The sequence below is a fragment of the Tiliqua scincoides genome, chromosome 3 (assembly GCF_035046505.1).
Source record: "Tiliqua scincoides isolate rTilSci1 chromosome 3, rTilSci1.hap2, whole genome shotgun sequence".
NCBI classification, from domain to species: domain Eukaryota; kingdom Metazoa; phylum Chordata; class Lepidosauria; order Squamata; family Scincidae; genus Tiliqua; species Tiliqua scincoides.
This window is the reverse complement of record NC_089823.1, coordinates 139,318,251-139,338,272: the sequence shown is the minus strand read 5'-3', so window position 1 is coordinate 139,338,272 and position 20,022 is coordinate 139,318,251. Positions and strand designations below refer to the sequence as shown.

Sequence of the window (20,022 nt, the reverse complement as noted above, 5' to 3'; positions counted from 1 at the left end):
GAGAGGGGTGGAAAGTGGAGTGCCTCAAGGATCTGTTCTGGGACTGGCGCTTTTCAACATCTTCATAAATGACCTGGAAACAGGGATAAGCAGGGAGGTGGACAAGTTTGTGGATGACACTAAACTTTTCTGAGTGGTGAAGACCAGAAGGGATTGTGAAGTGCTCCAGAAGGATCTCTCCAAACCGGGAGAACAGGCAGCAAAATAGCAGTTGTGATTCAATATAAGTATAAAGTAATACACTGGTGATGGGAACCAAAGTGAAAGGACAGTTGCTTCACTATGCACAAGCAACCTCATGTCCCTCAAAACATAATACATGTCCAGGTACAATCGGCAGTTGGCACAGATCTGTCGCCTATGTGCAGTGTGCCCACCTACAAAACCCTTTTGCACATGCACTAGCAGGCGTAGGGGAAGGATTGTCGCGTGGCTTCTTGCTTTTCCAGGATGGGACAAACCAGACAAAACACAGGCCCACAGTATCGCATTCAGTGGGCAACTTACAGAGGGTAAATTAATACTCTGGGCAGTGGTCAAGATACAACTTATGGAGGTGGTCAATATAGAGAGGTTAGTCTCCCAAAGTGTATATGCAGTGTCTGTCCATACTGTGAAAATTAGGTCAACTGAAGGAGGTGGACAATTACTGTGTCATAATACTGTGGTTCACATACTGTGAAAATTAGGTCCAACTTAAGGAGGTGGATAATATAGAGAGGTGGTCAACTTTGGAAGTTCTACTGTATCTGTTTTCAAATCTTGCGCAACTGGAGGGCTCATCTTGACAGGTACATCAGAAAATCCATAATCCTACAACAAAGGCTTCTGAACTTAAAAACAGCGAAGAGTTATTTCTAAATACAGCAGAATTTCTTCTTTCAACTATTACTCCTTTCTCCTATGCTTATACAGGAGAGTCCCATATTTGTGGATCCCGTATCTGTGGATTCAGTTATCTGTGGATCAGGTCAGGGCCCACAAGGATATACTGAAGCAAAATGTGTTCCGTCCCTTGAATGGCAGAAGTTTTCCATATCCTTTTAGGTTAATGCATTAATGCATAAGGGTTAGAAATGCACTTTACAAAAATGCAATTCTCATGTGGGTTACCAGATCCCATATGTCTACCAAGACCACAACTACAGCTCCAACACATACCTTTACAAATGCCGTATTCTTGTAAATTTTGAATGGGAACCCAGTCAACTTTAATTTCTTCACGATTTTTATGGATTTATCCAAGTCAAGAACAACTCCAGTAGCAGCTATGCGAAAATCAAGCTAAAATACAACCAAGTACATTAATAAACATAACCAGGTAGAAACATACCAAGTCGAGAACTCAAGATACAGAAATGCCAGATTTAAGAGTGTGTTATTTCAACTTATGGTTTTTGAGGCCAGGGGTTCATAAATGGTTTTGCTTACCAAGCCACATTATAGCATCACCACTGACCCATCCTTTCCTCCAAGTGTACTGGAGAACCGGGGGGGCTCTCATATCATGTTGGGCTTTTAGAAATACAGCAGCAAACCATGAAAAACCACTTCTCCTCTCCACCAACAAGGGAGAAGCCTTTCATGTAGTGTTAATATGGCCTTTGTCAGAGGGCCAGGACACTTGCCTTGCAAGCAGATTTGTAGAAACCTGATTATACTCATATAATCACACACCATCTCTTTAAACGTCTCATTTAATTACTCATGAATGCTTCATAAATGAAATCTATCATTATCACAGGTAACTGGAAACATAGTAAGTGTTAAAATACTTACAGTTGCACCGCTCACTGATTGGATTGCTAAACATCCTGTCCCTTGTGGTGTGATAGGACCTGAAAAATAAGGTTGACCAAAGTCTTTAGTGTACGGCTAAGCAACACACATGCTCTGCTAAAAGTAGCAAAAGAAGTTAAACTTTAAGCAAAACAGGGCACTAAAACAATGTAAACAATATCTTCCTTCAAAAATGAGGTCAACTGGTTTTCTTAAAAATGACTTAAAATGCATACTCCATTTTTCTTTTCCAAGTGGGTAATATAAACAAAACCAGTCAATCTTAGAACCATAGAAACAAGGTAATAAAAACACCAACAGCACTGTGAGAAGAAAGGAAAGCCAGCAAACAACTATCATGACTACCATCACCCCCGAAGCCTCTAAGCTTGGACTTTTTCCCTCCCCCCACCACAGTGTCCACAGAACCATCAACTGCCCTGTGAGGGGACAGGAAGCAGCAAGATATATTTGCATCTGTTTATTTCACCCCCTTTTATGTTGTAATCGTTTTCCACTGTTTGGTTTTATGTAAATTGCTCTGGGAGCCTTGATGGCTGAAGGGTGGAGCATGAATGCTGCAAATAAGTAAATAATAACACACTTAAAATAGCAACCAATAGAGCAAAAACAGGAGAGAGATTTAAAGGTATATAAAAGCAGCATTAATGTAATGATATTATAAACCATTCCTACAACACAAATACAATCACAAGCATAGCTAGTCAAAATACTGACAGCAAAACAACAAAATACTGACAGCAAAACAACTACCTCACTTGTTTGGAAGAAACACACATAACGTCACCCACCCCCAAGAAAAAAGTTCTGCTCCCAATCTAATCAGAAAGAAAAGGCCAAAAGATATAATTTCTCTAGGGAAAGGTTCCACCAACCCTCTGTGGGTCTTATCTTGACTTTGGCAAAAGATATGAAGGAAAGGTTGGCCCTCACCCTTGATTGTTCTCCCACCAATAGTCTGGAGACAAAAGATAAGTGATTAAAGGGCCCTCAAAGCCTGGCCAATCCAATCCAATACAAAACAGGGCCCATGCCCCTCTACTTTGGCGTCGCCCCTTTTGGAGGTGACCCCCCCCCCCCAAGCAGTGAGCTTCCTGGAAACTATCTCCCAACCCAGAAGTGGCTGAATGCAGAAACCAGAAAAACCTTCCTTCCTGGTTGGATCTTCCTCACTTGAGGCAGCTATTTCTCTCTCTCTAAGCATGATCCCCAATTCTCACCAATAGGCGCAAGGAGGAAGGAAGCCAAGCAGCTTTCCCCCAGCCTTCAACTGTCTTGATCGCTGCTGTTGCTCATGATATTTCTCATATGTAGGCTTACATAATTCCATTGTCATCAAGTATTTGCAAGATATGAAGACAAATGCAATCATCTCTTGCATCAGGCAACAAAACCTCTGTAGGCCCTTAAAGTAACCTGTAGTCCCTTAAAGTAACGCTGTCAGAATTTAAATAATAATAATACTAGAATTTAAATAATTCTAGTATCTTGTTTAAATTGTTGAGTGTTATGCAAATTGTCATGTCAATTGTAAAGTACAATTGTTAATCGTTTGATATGCCAATAAAGGTTTCAGAAACAACAACCTCTGTAGGCCTCTCAAAACTCAAGCAGAATCTTCAACATACTAACAAATTATATTAGAGGAGATGAGTCTTGTTTGCACACTCAGGATCTACTAGACTGCACTACAGCAAGTCAAGAAAGGATCTCTCCCGAAAAAAACCTAGCACAGGTCTTTTGCCTCCCACATGACGGTGGGGCAGGGGAAAGGACAGAGACTTTGCACAGTTATCCGGCATCTCTCTCTACATGTAAATCTTCAGCACTGGACAAGTTGTCATATTCTGGGATATTGTGCCAGCAAAATGCCTGTGATCTGCCCACCCTTTTATTTATAACCAATCTAAATGTATTCCATCTCCTGCATAGAACACTTGTTGCATTCTGATTTACACTTTCATAAGGGACAGTATAAAAGACAAGTGTATAAACTAATTTGTTAATGAACACTTGATCATGGAAATCCCTACCTCCACAAAGCAGAGGACTAGCTACTTTGCAGTCCCTTCCCTATAGTTCTATGAATTAAGTAGAAATGAACTCTTTTCACCTCTTTACTCATTAATTCAGGCACTACTACTATAAAAGCTTCAAGCAATTTTGCAATATTTATTTTCAATCACATAATCTTAAGCTCCTGGTGCTTCCATCCCTTCCAGCTGGAAAGTTATAGAGTTTACTCTTACCCCAAAAAGTTGCCCCACAATGCATATGTTGAGGTGTGTACTTGAGTAGCCTATGACGGCCATTATGGTCTTCAATGTAGTACATGGGAATGGTCTGAAATCGTCTCCAGCCCAAAGAGAAAATTAAAGGATCACGTGTTTTAAGTATTTTCTTATACCAACGATGTTTTTTCAGGCGCATCTGAATAAACCAAAGGAACCATTTCATTAAAAACAAAGCAAGCCTCAGTACTATCATCAACAATTTTAGCAGCTCTTATCCTCCCTTGATACTGATGTCACCTTGACTGCACAGCATGTTATCAAAGGTGTGTTAAAGTAGTGAAGGTTTTCTATTTGCTAATGATAAAAATGGATCAATCATATCTAATGCCTAAATGGGAGCTTTGGAAATAAAAGTGTCTCAGGAATCAATGCAATACAACAAATAGAATACGTTTTATCTCCCGATGGTCAGTCAAAAGACGGGATTCAAGAACAGAGCCCTTCCACTATTCCACGAATTATTGCATAAACATTAACACATGTATTTGCCTGTAGCTATATTAGCTCTTTCACAATTCTCCCATTTCTGCCCATACAAGAAGTTACACATACTCTTGCACAAGCAGAACTGCAGATCAGATTGAGGGCACATTCCTAACCAGGCCTACTCAGAAGCAAGTCCTATTTTGTTCAACAGGGCTTAATCTCAGGAATGTGTGGTTAGGGTTGCAGCGTCAGTTTCATTTTTCTCATTAAACTCTCTAGCACCAGGTGTAAAACTGCCCTATTAAGAACAGATAACACCTTCTACACGAGGGAGGGTTCTGCTGGATCTATCCCAGAATGGCATTCAAACTACTGAGAGGAAAGCATAAGCTTCCTAGGAACAGGGGAAGGCACAGACATAAGGGCGATGCAGCTCCAAGGTAGGGGAACAAGCATTCCCTTACTTTGAGGAGGCCTCCATGAGTGCCACCCAACTGCAGGATGCAGCACACGTCCCGTTGGCACCGCTATGCCAGTGCTGGAAAGTTGGTTAGGATTTGGGCCCAAGTTCTAGAACTCACTTGTCAGCCTAAACTAAGGATGAGAGGAAAAAAAAAAATAGACCTAAGCAAGGAATATGGAAGCAAGCCAAGAGCAATAACAGATGTAAAAAAAAATGGAAGGATTTACATCTAGCAGCACACTAGAATAACATCCTTGTAAAGAAGTTTTAATCCCAAAGTGTTTTGTAAAACACTAGCATTACTCAGGACACATCAGCACAGAGCTTCTCCTATAATTTATGGCTTTAGCACCGAACCAGAAATAGGGAGGGGGGAAAACATGTTTGTGCATTCAAAAAAGTTATGCACATTGGCACATGAGAGTCTTGTTCCATAACATACAATATTGAGATTGCATACCTGCACATAACCAACATTTCCTTCAGTGTTTCCAAGGCCACCCAGGATCATTGGATAGTGGGGGTCAAAATTCAGCACCAGTTCACAAGGGACATTCTCCAGTTCTATCCGGACATACATTCCAGGGCGGAAGCCCTCATACTGAACTCTAGCCTCATCATCTTGATCTTCAAATTCAGCTCGGTTAAGCTAGGTGTGAGAAACAGGAAGCAAAGAACTATCAATTTAAAAAATCTAATAAAAAGGTCAGCACAACAGAGAAGAGTCCCCAATAAGAACAGACAAAGCTTCTACAGGAGGGAGGGTTCTGCTGGAACCCAATAAGATCTGAACAGCACAGCTACATCTCATATTTTGGATTCAACAATTCTGTTAATAAGATATAGCAATTTAAAAAAGCAAATCTAAGATTGTATCATCACATTGGTGGTACATGTTTACTTTGTTATTCATTATCTATCTAGATTTTCCTAAAGCTGAGCCCTACTACCACCTATACCACAATTCAGTTTTTTCAAGTTTATAATAATTAAGAACATTTATATGATATTCTAGCATGTATTAATGAACTATTATTATTATTATTATTATTAACAATATTTATATGCCGCTTTTCAACAAAAAGTTCACAAAGCGGTTTACGGAGAAAAAACAAATAACTAATGGCTCCCTGTCCCAAAAGGGCTCACAACATAAAAAGATGCAAAAGAACACCAGCTGACAGCCACTAGAAAAGACACTGCTGGGGTGAGGAGGGCCAGTTACTCTTCCCCTGCTAAAAGTAAGAGGAGCACCCACTTGAAAAAGTGCCTCTTACTCAGTTAGCAGAAGTTAGCAGTTAGTTAACTAGAAGCAGAAGTATATTCTTCTCAAATTATAATACATTGGAGTGAATCCTGGTTAGCTTTAGTGTGAACACAACAGCACTTCTGCTCACGCAAGGAGGAGACAGCAAGATTTCCACCAATTTCTCCCACACTATACCCCACACTATTCTTGGGAGTCCCCCAACCTTCAGGATCGGCTTCTGAGGGAGTACTCTGGAGGCTGCACAAAAACAGAGGAGGGGACACGAAAGTCCCATTCTGCAAGCACAGCACTTTTTAGAGTGTTCACTGCATACACAATCTTAGTAACAAATGGGGACAGAGGTAGAGAAAGTGGCTACCCTAAAGTCACCTGGTAAGATCCAAGCCAGAGCCTTCTTGATTATGTGAAACATGTCACATGGCCTGGTGTGTTCTGTTTCCCCCCCCCCCCCCCAAAAAAAAGATACACTGAGGGAAGAAGCAAACATGGGACAAGACTATGGTCAGGGACTGGGGGGAAGCTTTAACACCTAGCCCTCACCTTGATTTCTACCCTAAGTGTGAAAACCCTAAGTTTCCATGGGTTTTCAATGGAAGCTTTTTTCTAATTAAGATAGCATGTGGAAGAGGGAGTGTAATTGAGATCAGAATCATGGAGAGGTAAAGTACTAAAGCACCCTCCCCCACTAGAGTACATTTGCCCCCACTGTAGACTCTATGAAGAAGAAAAAGGCACTCTTTTTCTTGGCCGCTGTGCTGCAGAACAACTCTGAGAAATATGAAGTTCATACCTGAGCCTGCTTCTGCATCTCCCCTTTCAGATCATCAAAGTATGTGGCATCCCCTTCATCATATTCAGCATTAAACATTTCCTTCAATTTTCGTTTCTTGTCCATGCGCTTCTTTTTTTCTTCTTCCTCATCATCTTTGTAATCTTGACCCCCATGATTCTCTTCCTCCTCTTCACTTGTTGCCTAGTAGTAAAAAGAAACACACTTAATTCAGGGCTTTCAGAAAGATGACAGCACCTGCAGTGACCAAGGTAAAGAAGTTATCCTGCCAAGAGCTAATTTTATAACTAAAATAACAGGGCAAGTATGTATTGGCTCCTGCCAGTTGTCTTTTTTCTTGTTTCAAACATACCACACTGATTCAGGCCATAGTGAACTGGAAATGATTAACCTAGGCCTGTTGGCAACCCTTCCCCAAGATACTGAAATGGGATGATTGAAAAGCACCTGGATATTTGGCACTTTCCGATACAGGAAATGGAGACAATGCTAAAATACCTGCCATATTTGCACAATGCTAAGAGACCATCAAGAATCATGAATAAGGGTCCTCATGCTATAGGACAATGATGAAAAAAATGTGGACAAAGATCAAATCACTACTATTCATTTATACAACTGAGCAGTGCAAGCAAATCTTCACAACCTGAATCATTTATGCACAGTGCAGAACATGGGTTCCCCTTCGCAAGACACTTTGCACTTTCTTACAATATTCTGCTATGTTTAGACCAATATTCAACCAGCAAATCTTTGGTAAACAAAAGTTATTGCTCCTCAAACCTCATCTCCTGGAATAGTTGGTTTGCCTTTATGTACAGTTCCTGTTTCAAGGTCTTCAAAATCACCATATAGCTCTTCTGTTAAAAAAAATTGAATATATTCAAGTCTTAGTTTTTCTTGTATAGGAATCTCTCAACTTATATTTTACTAATACTTCTACTCTTTACAACACATGCATCCCAAAGTGTTCTTTTTCATTCCTCCCCACAAAAGCCTTCCTCACAATTCATTTAATGGACCACAATGAAGAACTTACTACTATCCCCCCTTCCCATCTCATTTATCCCTAAACTCATAGATTATTAGCCCCTGCCACATCAAAGCTGGTACCACAGTAACCTCCCCCGTAAGCTCTCTGTCAAAATTCTACAAAATAATAGCTTTTCCTGGAGCTCTTCAGAGAAAAACTAGCAAAGGAGCAACAGTCAACTCACCATCTTCCTTCAGGAGTCTAGCTGCATCTTTATCAGCTTCCCACTTTCCTGTCACAAAACAGTCTCTAATAGTGTCCATAGCCTGCCAAAAGATTCAAGTAACATTCTTGCCATCTGTTGAAACTAAAGATTCATACTACAGATCCATGTTAGCTGTACAGGTCCAACTTATTTATCCACAGATTTTTTATCTGCTGATTTGTCTCAAAAGGGTGAGGGGAACTGAAAGTCACAGACACCTTTGCCTCCTTTGCCCTTTGATGGCTTCTTGCTCAGTTTCCAGGCAGCCCAAAACACTGCAAAAAAGGCTCCGCCTGGCACAGGCAGGGAAATAGCCCTGGAGCCCTGGAAGAGGTTCCCCTTGCAAAGGAACAGTAACACTCTTGGAGCCCCTGAGCCAGCAAAGAGGCTGAAGAGGGGAAGGGGGGCTGAAAACCTCTGTAGCCAGAGCACGTGCAGCAAAATGGAGCACGCGTGCTCTCTCTCTCTCTCTCTCTCTCTCACGCGCACACACACACACACACACACACACACACACACACACACACACACACAGAGAGAGGCAGGTGTGGTAGCAACAGAGGGATTGCTTTAAAAAACCCAGGGAGTGTTTGCCAAATTCCCCCCCCTCTCACTGAGATAGTGCAGGCTCCGTGTCCTGCTGAGTCATGGAATGGAACTAACGTGGATAAATAGGCTCCACCTGTAATCATTTAGGTTACTCACAATGATCTCAGTCCACCATAGCATTATTTTAAAATGCTGTCAGGTGCCTCCTGGTTGATACACAGTCGGCCCACAACTTTCTGAAGGAAGCCACTAAAGTTCATTTTTGGCCAACACAGTTTTCAAAAGATCAAAAGCCAGTCAAGCACAACAAAGTTGGCTCAGGTCAGCCCAGCATTTAAGTGATGGAGAAACTACTCTACATTAATTTTACTGCATCACAAAGTAGCTTTTTTGAATACCCCCCCCCCAAGATTGCCAGTTCTAAAAAACGGTCTTCTGCACAATTGGAGGCGTCAAATGTAAACTATATCAATATATGTAAGCACAATTCCAATATTGCTGCTCCTTCTCCAATTCCTACTCACTCCCAAACAATCTTCCACCACCAGTTATCTTCCCTCCTGAACTATCCCTGTCCTGCTCAAACAACCATCCCAATGGCTATTGCTTCCCCTCTTCCAAACCCCAGTCACAACCCCCTTCTTCCTACCAGTCTGATTCACAATTTCCCCAAGACTCTTAATTTCAAGGGTTGCTAAATTCTGCTATAATCAGCACCTCCTCCTTCCAGGCTTCAACATGTGGCTGGAAGAGGACAAGTTAGTATTATATTTCCAGCAAATTTGCTGTAATTCTCCCTCTATTCATTTTCTTAACCTGTTCAGGGACTCTGTGATGCTTGCAAATTACAAGTTGGAGATCCCCAAAACATACAATTCTAAGTACACAATAAGCCATCAATCTCAAGGGGAAGCACCTCTTCTAGGTCCCAGTCTTGTGGGGCTTCCACAACATATTTGGAGCAGTCCAGGGCATCTGCTTTTCGTTTTGATTCTTTGTCAGGACGGCTGACATGGAATAATCCTCCAAGATCTTCATTTGCTTCACCTTCATCCTCCTCATCTTCAGCCACTGAATAAAACAAAAACAAAAACTGTAGCTATTCAATGCTTCATATTGTTATCCTGCATCACAATCCTGTTACAACATTCTGTTTAAGCACAACTTATTTATTGAAAAATATCATTTAGAGTGAGAGACAAACGTAAAAAAATCAAGAGCAAGCACCCACAAATTTACTCGCTAATTTGCCAAAAATTAGTGTCCTAGTCTTTTTGGCAAGAAAGATGCTCAGCTGCACACATTCCCTCCCCAACTTCTCATCTGCAATACAGACCTCAGCACAAATGTCAGCACAAGTGAGAAGATGCTCTGCTTCTCTCAAAAGACTGTTGACTTTGTCAGAAGGTTGAGGAAGCCAAGAATTTTTCTCATTTGCAGTGCAGTTTGGAGAGTCTACCCAGCCGACACCAAGATCTAAAACTGAAATTCTAATCCTCCAAGGGTAATCTTAATATTTTTATTGCCATCACTATCCACATTTATCTCCTGAGGTCTGTTCTCGTCTTGGTTATTAAGTTCATTCATCTCATTGGCGTTATCATGATCTTGCCTTAGTCAACTGTAACTTGCAAACTAACTTCTTATGTGTTATCACTATAAGAAAATCTACATCATCATTGTGATCAGCAGGGTACACAAGATTGAAATTTAACTTTATTCTGGTGGTCTGATGAGTTTCTACTTTGGCTTTCCTAGAGGTGCCTGTGCTGTTAAACAATTTGGAAATTAACTGTATTTAGGACTTAAAACCTAAAAGTGAGGAGCCTATCAGGGACAAACATGTAGCCCTTTGGCTGTTTCTGGCAAGCAAGAATGCAGATGACCAAGCTTTCATAAAATGGGAAAGAGCTGGGTCTTTTCTTCTTGCAGTCTGTTAGTGTGCCACAAATAATTAACTTAGATACCTGTGGGACAGCAAGCTTACAAAAAGATTTTTATGGAATTATAATGTTGCCTGTTTGTGTTCCCCTACCTGCTCTGCCTTAGATTTGCATTTGAGAACAAGGTATATTTTTACCTGTCCCATAAACAAGTTTACGGAGATTGGGAGCTGACTGCTGTTGTCTCAGAAAAGCTTCAGCTGCTTTTTGAGTAAGGCCTTCTTTCCATTTAAGCGCACCTGAAAAAAAGACAGAATGCTGTTTTCTTGTCTGATTGGGTTAATCTAAATAGCCATAGATTCTTGCATCCATACATTTGACCCTTACTTTCCATTTAGTTTCTTATGTCTTAATCTTATGTGACAAGTATGCTTATCCCTGTTAACTTAAACATGCGCGCACACTCACACACAACTGAATGCCAATGAACAGTAATGGAACTACAGGTCCAGCCTTGTTATACACGGATTTTTCATACACAGATTTGACTCAACACAAATGGCCCCTGCCAATGAGAAGGAATGTGCTGATCCCTAGAGGGGAAAAATGCACCCCTTTAAAATCACAGTTTAAAAAACTGCTTTTTACTGTTGCAGAGAGACAGTCATACAAGTGATTACAGGTATAACCTAAGTATCCACAGATTTTTCTATCTCAAAGCTGATGAGAAGGGCCCTTTAAATTAAAGAAAAACAGTCTTATTTAATAATGCCAGACAGGTGAAGGGAGGGATTGCTGCCTCCTAGTGAAGCCTAAGCGCCTGGAGAAAGACTGATTGCCTCTGTGTGTATTACAAAAGGTCAGCAAGGTTGTTTTTCAATCACTGGAGCAAAGAGACTTTGTTTTTAAAATTGATTTGCTACAGTGCTGTTTTTTGCCATCCACATGAGTTCTTGGAACGAACCCTCGCGAGTAATGAGACTCAACCTGTATTTTACATTTCAGGCACATCACATTCACAGAGATGGTTGCTGACACCACACCACAAGACAGTCCTGATTCAACAGCAAGCAGTTCTACACAGCTCCTTCTTCAAGCAACTGGAAAACATCACTATCAAGAGGAAATGGACAAACACAATGAAAGCATGAGTCAAATATACTAAGGAAGAAATGTATACATACCAGCCGTATCTACAGATAAGTCAGATACTTCTTTATACGCCTCTTCCTCTTTCAACAGATCTTCAACATCATTGTTTTCTACAGGTTTTGATTCACTTATCTTAACTTCAAGACTCTTTGCTTGAGAATCTTCCCCATCAGATACCTCAGGATCAGAACTTTCCATTGATTCTCCTTCCTCCTCCAAAGAGAAATATTCTTCCAAGTCAGATGCAAATGCTTCTTCAGCTGAGCAGTTTCCAGAATCTGTAGTCAGAGTCACTTTTCTACCCAGGCTCCTACTATTTCTCAACCCTTTGCCTTCCTCATGGTGCTTAGGTCTATTAAGTAACTCTGTATTACCCGTTGTAGTTTCAGAATCCATAACACTCTCCTCTTCACTTTCTTGTCCATCCCCACCTGTCTCTTCTGTGGTACCATCAAGGCCAACTTCTTCTGCTTCCTCATCTGAACTCATCTCAAGATTGTCATCACTGTCGGCAAACACTGGCAGTTCCGCTATAGTTGGTTGAGTGTCTTTTTTAAGCCTCTTAGAAAGTTGCTCCTGGCCAAGAAAGCTTTTACTACTTTGCTCCCCCTTCTCCTCCTCCTCAACATCAGTCCCATCCCCATCTTCATCCATGAGCATTTCTTCGTCTTCATCTTTTTCCTCCTCGCTTTCTCCATCTTCACTTTCTGCATCTTCAAACACTGCCTTCCGTCGTACTCTTCCTGTGGAAGGATCTATTTCCTTCTCTTCTTTAGGCATTGCGAAAATGCTTCTAAGAGAAGTCAAAAATCAAGCATGAAGACAGATTTCATGAGTCATTTAAAAAATGCTGAAAATACACCTGTCGTGCAACAATAGTGACTTTTTAGTCTAAGAGTCTAGGGATTTAAAATGATAGCCCCATTCTACCATTAGAATAAAGGAGATGGCATGTTCCTACTGATTTCCTCTCTTGAACCAATACCACTACAAAATATTCTCTACAACTATGGTAGCCAAGCACATGCTTTAAAAAGGATTTTGAAAATTCCAACAGAGGTGAACTTCCCACACATTTGCCCAAGTTACATAGGAATTACAATTCCATGAGCCACAGGTCACATGCTCGGCATCAAGAAGGCAATCCGGTGGAAAGACTCCTGCAGCATGCCCTACCCATATGGTTGTGTCATTCATACACAGCCCCCAGCAATGAAAAATTGCTCCCAGATGGCTACATGTGAAGAGCACCATTGGACTCCAAAGGATCTGTGTTGCTAGTATGTTCAAAGTTGCAAAGAGTTGATAAATGCATTGGTTTTTTTAAAAACGTACATTTTAGCCACTTTTACACTGCTTATCTGCTATCTGTGCTCTGTGATTATTTCAGTTGTTTTACGTTTGTTTAATGTTGTTGCATTGGATACTTGTGCAAGTGGATACTGTAGAGTTGTGCCTCGGCAATAGTGAGGATTCTGTTCCTGGAACCCCCATGAATGCTGAAACCCATGGATAATCAAATCTGCGGGTCTTGGCACCCAACACTCCCAATGCAACCAGAGCTATGTTCTGATTGTGGCCAGAGGGTGCTCAGAGGGGTGGGGTGGCCTCCTCAGCCCTCAGAATGATATCTGAGGGCCAAAATGGTCACTTCTAGTTTTTGGTTTTAAACTGGAAGTGATTATTTTCAACCTTTAGAAGGGATTCTGAGAGCAAGAGAGGCCTCCCTGGCCATCAGAACACTCTCCAGACGTGAACCAGAACGCAACTCCGATCGTGTTCAAAGCGTTCAGGTCAGGCTTGGTCGGAGCTCCCCCAGATCCCCCAACCCGCAGTGAGTCATATCCAAGGATGAATATTCTGTGGATGATCAGGCAGCACATGTATGAAGTTTTCTCACAAATAAAATAGCAACTGTAATTGATCCTCCTTGCTTTCAGGAAATGTTACCTCTGACCAAAAACCTACCCTTGGTTTTCAATGTCCTCAGCCCCTAGCGGTCTGGAATCCATGAAGAGAGACACTTTGCTTGAAGCCATCTTAGCATCAATAGTGGACTGTGTGGAGATGAGGCTCTGGACTAGTTCATGATTTGGTCTTACTTCTTCCTGACAAATCAAAATTGTTTCAGCAACTTCACTTGCTTTTCACACAAGATACCAGAGTGCACGACTCTCACTATTAACGTTTCTCAATCATCAAGGGTTCTACTGAATATTTTAAAAAGCTAAAGAGAGGAGCAAGCTAAAGAAGGGAACTTTTATAGTGCAATTCTATGCACATCTATACCAAAGTAATTTCCCAGCAAGTTCATTTGACCTTACTTCCAGGTCAGCAACTTCATTTTCCCTCCAGACAACTTCAGACATAAATAATAACATGCAGTCAAATTTTAAAGAAAAATTATAGCAGTTTCCAGACAATAATACAGTGGGCTCCACTGATACATACCCATGGCAAAAACTGACAATTTCAGTTATCAGGCAAAAGTCAAAAAACAAATCCTGAATACACACCATCACTGGCTCAGCACACATGCAACATTCTCAGGCAGCAATCTGAACCACACTTACTAATAAGCCCCACTGAACATGGTAGGACTTTCTTTTGAATGAACATAGTTAGAAAGGCAGTGCTGCACTCTTAACCACCATTAACAAATAGCATTACACTTTCATTGGTCCACTTACAAGACAAGAAAGTGAGAAATCTTCCATACTGTTCCAGGGACTATTAAACCAAGGGCCCAATCCTATCCAACTTTCCAGATCTGATGCAGCCACACTGTAGTCCCAAAGTAAGGGAACAAGCATTCTCTTACCTTGAGGAGGGCTCTGTGACTACTCCCTCACCACAGGATGCAGTGCACACCTGGTCAGCATGGCTTTATCAGCACTAGACAGCTGGATTGGATTTGGCCCTAAAGCAACAGTTCCCAAACTGGATGCTGGGGAACTAGTGTGCTGCAAGGGGTGGGGTGGCTACGTGTTGAAAGAAATTAAACTAGCCCAAATAACTAACTGAAAGCTTCTGTGAGCCCAAAGCACCCATTCACAGGAAAGGATCTCCTCTGAGAGCAAACAACTCTGCAACAGGTGTGACAAGGTCAAATTACCTGACTAGAGGAGACTGTCTCTAAATGAGTCACTATTCTAGGTTCGCCTCCTTCCATTCAGGAGGTGCACACAGAACAAATTATGTAAAAGATACAAGGACTGAGGCTCCTCTGAGGGAGGGCATTTCTTACACACTCTAAAAATAAACTATTTTGGCAGTAAGAATGAAGTGTCTCCCCACTTTCGATTCAGAAAAACATGCACCCATCCCATTAAAAGTGTGGGAAACACTTCTAGTATGAAGCCAGAATGGGGGTTGGGGGGAACCAAACACAGAGAGCTAAAATCCTTATAGGAAAAACAAACCCATCACCACATTGTCTTTTAAATCACTCTTTTCAATTCTGTACCTGCCAAAGCTATCTTTGTTGCTTCAGTTAGCCACAGTCAAGGGCCATTTCATATGCTGAAATATTAACTAATTTTTCCAATGCCAGCCTGAGGTGTATTCACAATGGAAAGGTCAGTCAAGCCACACTTATAACTAGAGATGTTTCTTAGAGGTGAGCAAGACAGGATTACAGTCTAAGGCAGGGGTCTCCAAACTTTTTGGCCAGAGGGCTGCATTAAATATCTGGCGTGGTGTTGAGGGTCAGAAAAAAATTTAAATACAGAATATAAAAAATAAATTAGAGATGGAACTTAGATGAGTGAATAAATGAATGAATGGGCTCATTCATTCAATCTCTCTGGCTCTCAGAACACCCCCCAGACACAATCAGAGCACAGTTCTGGTCATGTTCAGTTGAGTGGGCCGGAGGCTTTCAGGGGACAAGAGGTTGGCCGCAGGCCGGAAAGAGGCTTGTTGCGGGCCACATCTGGCCCCTGGGTTTGGGGACCCCTGGTCTAAGGGCACAATCCTAACTGTGTCCCAGGAGGCTTGTGCCTCTTCGGGAATCGGCTGGGCCAGCACAGGGACATGCGCTGGCCCACGGAGGCTGTATCCAGCCTCCACGCTGACTTGGGGAGGGAGGGCTGTTTCAGCAGATCTTGGCCGATTTAGGGGTCTGCGGGGGCAGGGACAAGGTGGGAGGGAGCGGAGAGCAGTCCCGGGGGCAGGCAGGTGGGCAGCGGGAGGCGCGGTTGGGACCCAGTTGTTATGCTAGATCCAAACCCTGTTCCCAAGCAGTGCAGAGCAGCTTGAAGCCACTCCATTCTCCTTGGACTTGTGCCACCTCCTGAGGTGGCGCAAGTTCGAAGAGACCCACTGGGGCCATGGTGGCTTACCTGGGGATAGGGGGAAGAGTTTCCCCTTGCCTCTGGCTAAGCCACTTCTGGCTCCAATCTTGTGGTGGATACAGCGCAGGCCACCTGGCATGCAATATCAAAAATTATGCCAAATGCCTTAACTCTTACCTCTGCACGTCGACTTGCATGACTTCCCCCAAGGTCAATATAAACAGCATCTTTGTCATACACTAAACCACCAACACCTGATAGTGGGGCATAAATCAGTTTTTCTTTCTCATTTAAGGATCGCTTCTTCTGCTGCTCAGGAAGAGCACATGGGTCTGGCAGAAAGCTGACATCACTTACAGTGAAATCCCCAACACCTGATGGAAAAAGTATGGAAGTTAAAAAGGTGTATGAAAAAAGGCATACCCCTCCCCTCCTCAGACATGAAGCTTCCTGGCTGGCCATGGGAGTGTCACTATTTCTCACCCTCACCTACCTAACAGGGCTGTTGTGAGGATAAATAGAGGGGAGGAACTATGTATACTACCCTGAGCTCCTTGGAGGAAGGGAGATTTTAAAAGGTGAAAAATAAAGTTACCTCAATACATTATGTAGTGATTTTACATCTGTCAAGTCTTATATGGACTAGACCAGTGGTTCCCAAACTGTGGGTCAGGACCTGATTTTTGGTAGGTCTTCAAAGAGTGATGGAAAGATCAGATAACTATTTGCCTCAAGCCCTGAGGTTATTCAAAAATCAGATACTGTAGCTGCTAATTACCCTGCAAAGAGCTCAGCTCCTGCAGTTTGCAAGCATGTGTAAATATAGGGAGATAAATGTTTTGAGGGTATTTTTCTGGTTATTACTACTTATAAATTATTATTTCTTTCTAGGTCTCCTTTTTTAAAGTCTGATAATCCCAGGTAGGTCTCAATAGAGTTCTGGAGGAGGTCTGGCTGAGTGGGCAGGAAGTCTGGCTGAGTGGTAGAGCTGCCGCTTATGAAGAACAGCTAGGAATGTAGTTCAAAATAGCCAGAAGTGTCCCTGCAGAAAGTGCTGATGAGATGAGTCCTCCCAGCTGGTGAGAGAAGCAAAGGATGGCCCCTTCCCCCCTCCCCTTCCAGTGGGAGTAGAGTGTCAGCTACGCAGAGGAGGCAAAAGCAGCCAGAAGGAGACCAGGCTGTGAAGGACATCACCAGGAAAGAAGGTGTTCTTGAAAGATATCACTTGTTATTGTAAAAATCCCTATGGGGATTTAATAAGTCTGCCTTTGTAAACTGCCTTGAATACAGTTGGAGGGGAAATCCAAAGATGAGAAAGGCAGTACTGATATTATTTTTTTTAAAGCAGGTCCTGGTGCTAACATTTTTGGGAACCACTGGACTAGACTTTATCCAATGCTTTACATTTATCCTGAATGCACAGGTAAACTATTCAATGATCTCATCTTCCCTCCACAATTTGTGCTTCGTGCCTTACAATACTTCTAATTTCTAGAATACTTTCCCAAACCCGGATTGCTGGCATACCATTGCCTATACGACTGAATCCCATCTCCCCTGATGAAATTCAATATTTATTTCTCATATTTTATTTCATTTTTCCATATGAATGAGAACCTTAAAACAGGATATAATTTTAAAAATTATAGTATAGTCCCATAACATAGAATGCACACATAATCAACAAGTTACAATGAACAGTTAAGCTAATTTAGCCCTAAATTCCAAAGGAAAAGGATGTTAATTAAACCATAACTGGCCAAAAGATGCCTTTGTTCTCACTTTTCTGATAATTCTGTGCTTTAAGGACACAACTCACCAAGGCCAAAACCAATAGGCTGTTATCTAGCACTTTTTAATGATTACACATATATTGAGTTAGTGACAATGTAAAGTGCAATAATTCAGGAAAGACTGCCATGATGCCAAACTCCAAAATGGAATTTCAAATTCCCCTTTAAGAAAAAAAAAAAAGACTTGAGATTTGATGTGAGAAACTACTTCCTGATGCATATGCACTATTTTTATTTGCTTTAACCAAGATAACGTAGTGGCTAAGAGCACTCATAGAAATCTGACTTCAGCCTCAAAAAAACACTGGGAGACTTTAGGGCAAGACATTCTCTCAAGCCTTCATTATTTGCAACACAGAAATAAGAATTCTCATCTGCCTCACAGAGTGGGGTGAAAGGCTCATTGGTGTTTAAACAGCTTTAAACACCTTAAAATGCTATCTCCTCACTTGAGCTGGCACACCCTGCACTAAGAAACAAGATTTCACAGGAAGAGCATTACCAAGGTGGCGAGCCATGAGCACAACAAAGTGCAAATCTAGTCATTGGGACTGGGTGCACAGAATCCAAATTTTTAAAACCCATTTCTGCCCAATGGTGCATATACACAACAGGGATCAAATGTGTATACCTGTGGGCCAGGCAGTAAAGTCAACATAAAGCACCTGGGCCAGCGGAGAAGTTGCCCCCCACCCAACAGCAGATCACTGGCATTAAAAAAAAAATCCCATTGGATTGTGACAGATGTAAACAGAATTCCTCTTAATAAGCCTTAAAAGTACAAGAGAGTTTGTCGGCAACAGGAGAACACAGCACTGTAAGAAACAAAAAAATCTTTAACAAGTGAGTATATCCAACCTGGCATGTGTACTTGACTTTTGTTTTTTAAGTAAGCTCCTCTTAAGTAACCATAAATTGAAACCTTCCTATCACACTTTGAATTAACTCTGACATCTTCGGGATTCGTCAAATCTTCCATCCTACAGAATAAGAAAAGTTTCAGAATAAGAAGAATTCCAAATTATTAAACTATCAGAAAGAAAGAAAGATTTAATTTATACATGCAGTTCTAACCCGGTGCTGCAGGATCTCTCTCTTAAGCATCTCTAACCTTAACCTAACATTTTAATGTAAACTTTCTCATTCTTGCCATTTCTCTGAATTTTATCATGTTCTCTTCCTTCCCTTACATTGGCAGGTGCCAGCACCCCATGGCTGCTAGAGTGACTACGGTTTGGAGGACCATCAGAACAGAATTCTATTCTAACTACCACCAGATACCTCAAGTTCCACCACCTAAAATATACTTCAAATTCTTAGGTGTCAAGTTTTTAGACTCAAGGACAACTGTCATGGGTAAAGTTAGATAACAAATCCAGCTATGAATTTCTCTCCAAAATACTCGTTTGAATAAAAATCAGGAAGAGAAGTTTGGTTTTAATTTTCCCTACCAAATGGTTAACTGAAAGGGTTATGCATGCAGCAGCCTCCAATATAAGGACCAGCTTCTAGCCATTCTGTGGGGAAGCTGAGAATCAGAAGAGCTGTTTCACTGCTCAATTGCATTATTGAACTAAATGAGAAGAATATCACTACCAAAGTTGTGGTAACCTTTACTGAAGAAAATAAATCTATTTTCATTTGAAGAGCCACACTGATTCTGCTTTCATTCATTCCTTAAGTCCTGGCAGAGCAGCAGGTTAGTGGAAGGCGAGTGGAAGGTTGAGAATTAGGAAAGAATGTATCTCTCATGGCCTCATAGAAAGCAGAGTTCTGAGGAACTAGGGCTGCAATCCTATACACACTTTCCTGGGAATAAGTCCCATTGAACACAATGGGATTTACATCCGAGTCAACATGCATAGGTCTGTGCTCTAGGTAAACTAGAGAAAGGAGCAGAAAATGATCAGATGGGTCAGTGTCAGCATCTGTGACCTGGGCCAAGAAGCACAAGAGCATTATGGCTACCAAGAAATTACATCATCATTTCAACATAGTATTTAAAGCGCTTGGTGGAACAGGAAATGAATGCTGAGAAAGGGTTTTCACATCAAATAATCTGAGGCAAT

General features: G+C 41.6%; 1 protein-coding gene across 2 annotated transcripts in view; it reads right to left on the bottom strand.

The window, feature by feature from the left end:
• Positions 1–20,022, bottom strand: part of BMS1 (BMS1 ribosome biogenesis factor) — a 36,783-nt gene that overhangs the window by 7,236 nt on the left and 9,525 nt on the right. For both annotated transcript variants that reach the window (XM_066619845.1, XM_066619846.1), the window contains exons 7-19: positions 18,812–18,933; positions 16,338–16,534; positions 13,834–13,973; positions 11,898–12,658; positions 10,911–11,012; positions 9,747–9,901; positions 8,261–8,342; positions 7,827–7,903; positions 7,044–7,226; positions 5,444–5,632; positions 4,050–4,230; positions 1,780–1,838; positions 1,162–1,284 (exon numbers count right to left, since the gene is read on the bottom strand). In XM_066619845.1, the coding sequence (XP_066475942.1) occupies positions 1,162–1,284; positions 1,780–1,838; positions 4,050–4,230; positions 5,444–5,632; positions 7,044–7,226; positions 7,827–7,903; positions 8,261–8,342; positions 9,747–9,901; positions 10,911–11,012; positions 11,898–12,658; positions 13,834–13,973; positions 16,338–16,534; positions 18,812–18,933 (2,371 nt within the window). The remainder of the gene's footprint in view (positions 1–1,161; positions 1,285–1,779; positions 1,839–4,049; positions 4,231–5,443; positions 5,633–7,043; positions 7,227–7,826; positions 7,904–8,260; positions 8,343–9,746; positions 9,902–10,910; positions 11,013–11,897; positions 12,659–13,833; positions 13,974–16,337; positions 16,535–18,811; positions 18,934–20,022) is intronic.